Source organism: Camellia sinensis, chromosome 4 (assembly GCF_055761805.1).
Source record: "Camellia sinensis isolate YWXY chromosome 4, ASM5576180v1, whole genome shotgun sequence".
Classification (NCBI taxonomy): Eukaryota; Viridiplantae; Streptophyta; class Magnoliopsida; order Ericales; family Theaceae; genus Camellia; species Camellia sinensis.
In genome coordinates this window covers 196,943,495-196,952,510 of record NC_138964.1, presented here as the reverse complement: position 1 = coordinate 196,952,510, position 9,016 = coordinate 196,943,495, and the positions used below count along the sequence as shown (strand labels likewise).

The following is a 9,016-nucleotide window of genomic DNA, read 5'->3' as shown; positions in this document are numbered from 1 at the left end:
TTTTTAATGAGTTTGTTTTCATATTTGTTTTGTACTTTTTAAATGTACTGTTAAAAAATAATTATTTGTAATTTTTAAAATTTGGGTAAATTGCACTGACACCCCTTGAGGTTTGCATTTAATACAACTTCTCCTCTCACATTTTGAAAATTACAATCTCCTCTCCAAGGTTAATAATCCAGTTACATATTACCCCCTCTGTTAGTCTACTGTTAGTCTACTTAACAACTTGTGATGATGTCAGCAATATTTTTTAATAAAATGCCAACTTTGCCCTTGAAATTATCAGACTAAAATTTTCCATCTTTCTCACATCTCTTTGTAAATGGGTTCAATCCATATACAGTTCACTACTCCATTTTCCCTCCTTCACCCTCTACTATCATTGTCCCACCATGGAAACACTGAACGCTTCATCCATTAACACAACCATGACATCATTGAAAATACAAAGTATATGCGATGTCAATTTTTTTATGGTGTTTAATTATCATGTAAACAAAAAGCAAAGAAAGAAACAGCTCAAGTTGCAAAACAAACTCCTAATTCAACTAAGATATAACTAGTTAATTGCATCAAAACTACAAAAAGACACAATATACAATTGTTCTGGTAATCCATTAACCGAACACTTGCATACATGTATATCTAACTATTATTATTATTATTATATGCATGTATGAATAAATAAAATAGATGGTTCAAACATCAATTTGATTGATACCCACCAAATAGTCTTGAAAACTATGGTTCTTCAGTATCGTTTTCATGGCACTATGAGCACTGGCAAACTAGCAGGTTAGTGGCATGAAAACCAACCAACGACCTCCACCATTATTGAACAGAGCAACCCATTCACCAAAACCCCACCTCTGTCATCATCACCCACCCACCTCTGCTTCAATCCCTATTGCTATTATCTCGAACCACTCTGCCTTCATCCCACAGCTGCCAGCCCTTTCACCATCCCCTATCCTCCATCACCCTCACTTCCGACTTCCGTGTCTTACCAACCCATAAATCATACGAAATAAGATCCAAATCACACAAAAATAATACCCAAATCAGACAAAATTATATCCAAGTCGTACAAAATAAGATCCAAATCACACAAAATCATTCCCATCTAGTGTTGCTGAAATTTTTTGGCGACATAGAAGGTCTGAGAAACTGCTAATGGCAGTTAGTGGAGTTTGGTGATGATGAATGAGACATTTTAGGTTCAGATGAAGAATATGGAAGATAGATATGGTAGGGTTATTAATGTCTTTTCATGTTATTGTGTAAGGATAACATGGTAATTTTATATTTTCCATTAATTTTATTAAAAGACAAACTCTGACAGGGGGTGTCTGTAATTTTTAAAATGTGATGGGAGAAATTATATTAAATGCAAACCTCAAGGGGTATCAATGTAATTTATCCTTAAAATTTTCACTAAATACACAAATTTCTCTTTATTTGTATATATATATATATATATACAAATAAAGGGAAATTCTACTATACGCCTCGTTTTAAAGGATGTATCATATGCACCTTTAGTTATATGATTTTTTTTTTCTTTACTTATGAATTTTTTTATTTTTTAGTTATGCTATTATTTTGGTTAGGACTCGTGAGATCTTTGTTTATGCCTCAAGGTTATAACTTTTTTATATATATATATATTATTTTAGTTATGACTTAGAAAATATAAAATCATGTCATTGTTTTATTTGATTATAAAGTACATATGATACACATCCTCTGAGAGAGATGTACTGTAATCTTTCCCATAAATCAATACTTTTTTTTTTTTTTGCATTTTACATTTTGCACTTCACTAAACCTAAAAAATATATGAAAAACAAAAAAATAATTTTAAAAAACTAAAAAAAAAGATAATTTAAGATTGTTTTGAAAAAAATGATTAAAAATTAAATTTTTTAATTTTTTAATTTTTAAAAAAATATATATTAAAAATATAAAAAATAATATAATCTAAAATAAATTAAAAATTATAAAATAACTTTTAATCACCTTTTTAAAATAGCGTTAATGTTCATGGTTTCATCGTTTTACTTCATCCTTGATAAGCCGCCCTCATTCAATCGATAAAGAAACTACTCTCTAATCACAAACAATTCTCAAACAAATTTCCATGGAAAATCTTCAATCCCGCAAGACTCTCTCCTCTCTCTATCTCCTCCTGTTCCATTTCCATCTTCTCCAATTCTCATCTCTTTCACTTCTCTCGTCATCTTACACTCTTCCAGACAAGTACTTCATCAACTGTGGTTCTGACTCCAACTCCACACTCAACCGCCGAAACTTCGTCGGCGACGTCAACTCCACCTTCTCCTCCGCCACCGTCTCAGCCACCAATTCATCAACAACAATCGAATTATATCGGACGGCTAGAATCTTCAAAAACCCATCTTCATACGAGCTCGAAATTTCCCAAATCGGCACTTACACGGTACGCTTTCATTTCTACGCTTTCAACAATCTCTCCGACGCTCAATTCAACGTTTCGGCTTCTGGGTTTTCGCTGCTATCAAATTTCACATCATTAAAAAACTCACCGGAAATCAAGGAGTTCTTACTCACTGTTAATGTAAATTGTAAATGTAAATTGTACTCCACCTACCACCTCCACTTCACCTAACACACTCAACTCTACCTACCACCTCCACTTCACCCCTACCAGCACCACCACAATCTGCTACCTTCTCTTCTATATATAGGAGTTGTAATCAATATACAGATAGACATCAATCTTGTAATATACACAAATCAATAATATACATCAATTTATTCTTACATGGTATCAGAGCTATAGGTTAAAGATCTTGGTGTTCTTCGCCTTCCGGCGGGCGGTAACCTTGCCTTGACCGCCCGCCGGACCTCAACCTAAGCCCTTCCTCTCACTGTTACCCTCCCTGGCGTCGATCGTCTACGGAAGGGCCTAATCGCTGTAACACGCAAGTCCTATGAAGAAAGTGACGTTCTTGTTCAACAACTTCAAGATGAACACACTCCCCTGCTTCGGATACTCTTCCCTCAGCATCACCACCGGTCCTCCCAAGAACCGGACCAGCCCTCCCACCACCGGCCACCGACTGCACCACCACATGATACGGACCGTTGTAGAAGACAGTTTACGGGGTCATGTCGGACCGATGCCTTGACCGCCCGCCGGACCTCAACCTAAGCCCTTCCTCTCACTGTTACCCTCCCTGGCGTCGATCGTCTACGGAAGGGCCTAATCGCTGTAACACGCAAGTCCTATGAAGAAAGTGACGTTCTTGTTCAACAACTTCAAGATGAACACACTCCCCTGCTTCGGATACTCTTCCCTCAGCATCACCACCGGTCCTCCCAAGAACCGGACCAGCCCTCCCACCACCGGCCACCGACTGCACCACCACAACCAAGAACTGTTTGGAGGTTCTTCATTATTCCCAGTACCGCCTCCAATCTACGGCCGAGGCCCTTCCAACCAAGCGTGCAAGGCCACACGCTTCCCAGACACGTGCGAGTCCTCATTGGTAACTCCAATCACGTCCCTCCATACTCGACTTCTTCGTCCCAAACGTCGCTCCCGACACCGCCGGCGACAGGGTCCTACTTTCCACCCCACCACCCACCGGCTGCGGCGCCGACACAAACGACGAGATCGACCTCGCTGACCCTTCCAACACCAGCGTCACCAACGGCGACATCGCCCATAACTGCGGCAGATGCACATCCACCACCACCGCCGACCATGATCTGTAGCTCTCACGCGCTGCTCTCACTCTTTGCTTGAGTCTCTCCTCCTTCTCCTGTCCTGTGGATCCGATACAATCTGGACCTGAGAAGCATTCAACGCTGACGATTCAGATCGCGCAATGTCTGCTCTCTGTGCTGCTGGCTTTGCACTCCCAACCCACACTCCCACCCACACCCACGGGTTTGCCACTTTCTGATGCAACTTTTTTTTTATTTTTTTTACTCACCCCACTCCCTCTCTCTCTGGTTTCTTTTTCTCTCCCCAGAACCACTTTAATCATCTCCCTCTTTTGCCTTCCTTTCTTCCTTCATTCATACATTTTTTTTATTCTTCTTATTTTTTTATTCCCCCATTGTCTACACGCACTCTTGTTCCCCACTCATATATATATATATATGTATATTTTTAATTTTTTTTTTATTTCTTTTACTCCTCCTTAAAAACAAAAAAAAAAAAAAAAAAAACAAAACAACAAAAAAAAAAAAAAAAAAAAAACAAAACAAGGCCGCCGATGAACTGCACACCCATCCTCCTTTTTATTTTTTCAAACCAATCTTGCACACACATCCATCCTCTTTTTTATTTTTTAAACCCATCTACCTTTTTGCCCACACACCCATCATCCTTTTTATTTTTTTTAACCCAATCTTACACACACACTTTGCACTACACCAACCTATTTTAATATTTTACCATCCACTTTGCTGAACACTGCACACTTTCTCATTCTCTTTCTTCTTATTTTTTATTATTCTCACATGGCCATCACATGACCAGCTTCACATGGCCATCACACAACAGAACCCCTTTCTTTTCTTTTCTTTATTCTCCACTCACCAAACCTTATCATCCCCGTTGCTCCACTTTTTCTCTTTTCTTTTATTTTTTTTTTATTTATTTATTTATTTTATTAAAAAAAAAAAAAAAAAAAAAAAAAAAAAAAAAAAACACGGAGGAAGAAGACGAACTGCAAAATTTTATTCATATCGGGCCTCACCCCGATCATCATTTTACACAAAAAAAAAAAAAAAAACAAAAAAAAAAAAAAAAAAAAAAAAAAAAAATACAAACAAAACAACCACAGTGGGATTTTTCTTTTCCCTTCTCTATTCTACTGCAGGTCTCTTCTTCTTACTTTTATCTTGGGTGTCCCGTGCCAGTCCGGTCTCCGTGTTTCCTTGTCCACTGAGCACGTTCACTCCCCCATACTCCTCCACTGCAGCATATGGAGGACCTCCAAATCGGAACATCACAGTGGCCTTCCGCTTCAGCTCCTTGTTTTCTGCCCTTAGCACGCTCATCTCTGCTCGCGCATCCTTATACATGCGTTGGAGCAGAGCCAGCTGGGAGTTTAACTGCTGCACCTCATTTGTCCTACTCTGTAGCCGGTGCGACAGATTTGTGACCGCCGTCATGGACTCCACACATGCCTTCAAAGTATACTGATTCGCCTCCACATCCGTTTGCACTGCCATTTTTTGCTCCACCGAGTGCATCGGAAAGTTCAGCGGAGCAAACCCAGCGGTGTTTGGTTGAGGTTCACTGGCCACCGCCCCAGTTCTCTCTCCTGTGGACTCGTTGAGGTCGGGAAAGAGGGTGAGCAGCCCGCGGGACGACGAAGCCATTTTCTGGGCAACAGCAACAGAGTGTTACAGACTATCTCTCTCAGCAAAACGACCTCTCTTTCTCAGCAAAATGAAGAATTTTTCAGAGGTTTCTCTCAGTTTTCTGTCTCAGTTTCTGCCTCCTCCGCTTCGGTTTATAACGACCATGACATAGAGACAGCCACGCGCATCGCGCGCCTTTTGACACCGACAACCTGGCACGCCTTTTGATGGCACGCCTTTTCATGACTCGGGCACGTCTTTTGATGGCACGCCTTTTGAGGGTGCGGGCACACCTTTTGAGGGCACGACTTTTGAGGGCTCGATATCTACATCCATGTATATTTTTTGGGCAGCCTATATACCCACTCATACAGTGTCTTCTACACCGGTCAGCTTTCTCAATCCCTTTGTTTCAACCTCAAATAGGTTTCTATCTTCACACCTATTTGAGTTTGAGGGGGGGTTATACCAGTATCATGTATAAGTCGCTCATGGCGCACTCCCTACGTCGCCTCCTCGGTGCACCACCACAGCTGCTCCATCGGTCCGACATGACCCCGTAAACTGTCTTCTACAACGGTCCGACATGACCCCGTAAACTGTCCTGCTACATTGGTCCGACATGACCCCGTAAACTGTCTGCTACAACGGTCCGACATGACCCCGTAAACTGTCTTCTACACCGGTCCGACATGACCCCGTAAACTGTCCTGCTACATCGGTCCGACATGACCCCATAAACTGTCTTCTACATTGGTCTGACACGACCACACAGTGTCTGCTACAACGGTCCGACATGACCCCGTAAACTGTCCTGCTACATCGGTCCGACATGACCCCATAAACTGTCTTCTACATTGGTCTGACACGACCACACAGTGTCTGCTACAACGGTCCGACATGACCCCGTAAACTGTCTGTCACAACGGTCCGACATGACCCCATAAACTGTCTGCGACATCGGTCTGACACGACCATACCGTGTCTCCTATCCTGTTTTATTTATCAGTTTATTTTTCTGTTTTGTGACTCTCTCCAAACTCAAGTTGGCTAGTGCCTATCCTCCTTGAGTTTGAGGGGGGCTGTTAATGTAAATTGTAAATGTAAATTGTACTCCACCTACCACCTCCACTTCACCTAACACACTCAACTCTACCTACCACCTCCACTTCACCCCTACCAGCACCACCACAATCTGCTACCTTCTCTTCTATATATAGGAGTTGTAATCAATATACAGATAGACATCAATCTTGTAATATACACAAATCAATAATATACATCAATTTATTCTTACACTCACCATCAAAACAAGAAAATTCACGATCGATTTCAAACCTTCTAAAAACTCATCGTTTGCTTTTGTAAACGCACTCGAAGTTTTTCTCGTCCCAGACAACTTCATTGTAAATTCCAGGAATCGCGTTTCTTCTTCTGGAAGTAACAGTACTTACGACGGCTTGCTCTCTCGCGTTCTTCATCCGGTTCATCGGATTAATGTTGGAGGTGGCGCACTCTCACCGGAAAATGACACACTCTGGAGGAATTGGGTACCAGATGATGGGTTTCTATAATCAGTCATCGCTGCTGCGAAGAACAGCAATTTCTATAGCAATAGGCCTAATTATCAGGATGGAGGAGCTACTGATTATATTGCTCCTGATCTTGTTTATAAGACTGCTAAAGAAATGAATATAGATCCTGGAAAGGGATCCACTTTTTTCAACATAACATCGAATTTCACTGTGAGTAAGAATGTTCCAAATCTCGTTCGGGTACATTTTTGCGACATAATAAGCAAGTCCCCTGGCAATTTCAAGTTCAATCTCTACGTGTTTAGTACGTTCAGTCAGAAAATTGATCTGTATGAGGTTATTCCCCAATTGGCAGCTCCGTTTTACTATGATTTTGTGGTTGATTCCGATGATTTTGGATTTATAAATGTCAGCATTGGCCCACGGCAAGATTCAAATAACCAAACTGCTTTTTTAAATGGGCTAGAGATCATGGAGATAATAGGGGGATTGAGTCCTGATTTGAAAAAACTATCAAAGACACATCTTCTTCTTGTTATAGTTGGTTCAGTTCTTGGAGGTGTGGCTTTCGTGTTTTTATTTATTGCAGTGTTTGTCATGACATATAAATTCAGAATAGCCAAACCTGTTGAGAATTCGGATTGGCAGACCATTCCCTCTCCGGTTTGCAATCTGAATCTCGGGTTAAAGTTATCTCTTTCTGAAATTCAGTATGCAACTAAAAATTTCAACTCCAAGTTGATGATAGGTGAGGGCGGGTTTGGAAAAGTTTACAGAGGAACTCTTCGGAGTGGTGAAAAAGTTGCTGTCAAAAGAAGTCAGCCAGGGCACGGCCAGGGCCTTCCAGAATTCCAGACAGAGATCATGGTCTTGTCAAAGATTCGCCACCGCCATCTTGTTTCCTTAATTGGGTACTGTGACGAAGAATCCGAGATGATCCTTGTTTATGAGTTCATGGAAAAGGGTACTCTGAGGAGTCATCTGTACAATTCAAATGCAGATTTGGATAAAGCATTTTCAGAGTCAAAATTATCATGGAATCGAAGACTTGAGATATGCATTGGGGCTGCCAAGAGTCTACAATATCTTCACAGAGACCGAGGCATAATTCACCGCGATGTTAAGTCAACAAACATCTTGCTTGATGATGATTATGTCGCTAAAGTTGCTGATTTTGGTTTATCAAGATTAGAAGCTCTCGATCAAACCCATATCAGCACAGAAGTGAAGGGCAGTTTTGGGTATCTTGATCCGGAGTACTTCAAATTCTTCCAATTAACTCAAAAATCCGATGTGTACTCATTTGGCGTGGTTCTACTAGAAGTGCTATGTGCAAGGCCGGCCATTAACAACAAGCTTCCATGGGAGCAAGTGAACTTGGCGGCATGGGGCTTGTCTTGTCAAAAAAAAGGACAGCTCTGGAAAATTGTTGATCCATTGATCGCAGGGAATATTAGTCCCAATTCGCTGAGAACGTTTGGGGAAATTGTGGACAAGTGTTTGAAAGAGTACGGAGTTGAGAGGCCGAACATGGCTGATGTTTTGTGGGATTTGGAATATGCACTGAAACTTCAACAGACTGCAACGCACAAAGAACCTCGTGAGGATAGCACAACGGACGTATCGTGGGTGTTGTCGGTACCTATTGCTCATCGGTTACCTTCTGATAGCATGACAATCGATGAAGATGATGTGACCGTGGATGATTTTTGGAATACAGGTGCGGATATAGGTACAGATACATGTGTGTCCCAAGTGTTTTCGCAGTTGAGGATCGACGATTCCAGATAGTTAATTTTGAAGTTTTAAAGTAAAATTTTGAAATTAGATAGATAAATGTTAGTAGATTAAAAAATACTAAGGAGTGTATTAGTCTCATAATTTGTAATTTTTACTGTCAGTCAATTGTTTTTATCTATCAATTTAAATTATGTCATGTGTGTCTGTTTTATTTTTCTTTACTTCCATTACTCAGGTGGGTTTATTCCCAATGAATTACCCGAGTGGTGGATGATCTTGTTTGGGTAAGGCCTGGTTTGGCATGTCTTTAAAAAGACAAAAAGTCAAAACGTTACTTAAAAAGTTAAAAAGTTATTATTATTCATAAAAAAAAATAC

At 40.6% G+C, this 9,016-nt stretch overlaps 1 protein-coding gene and 1 pseudogene across 2 annotated transcripts; both read left to right on the top strand.

Moving 5' to 3' along the window:
* The first annotated feature begins 2,081 nt into the window (after positions 1-2,081).
* LOC114266007 (putative receptor-like protein kinase At2g23200 pseudogene) lies at positions 2,082-8,835 on the top strand (annotated as a pseudogene). The gene is made up of 2 exons (XR_014328196.1): positions 2,082-2,461; positions 6,812-8,835. The product of XR_014328196.1 is annotated as a putative receptor-like protein kinase At2g23200 pseudogene (transcript).
* Positions 2,144-6,938, top strand: LOC145824353 (putative receptor-like protein kinase At2g23200). The gene is made up of 2 exons (XM_082923994.1): positions 2,144-2,606; positions 6,760-6,938. Exons 1-2 carry the CDS (start codon positions 2,144-2,146, stop codon positions 6,936-6,938), a joined length of 642 nt encoding a protein of 213 aa, XP_082780120.1.
* Positions 8,836-9,016: the final 181 nt, after the last annotated feature.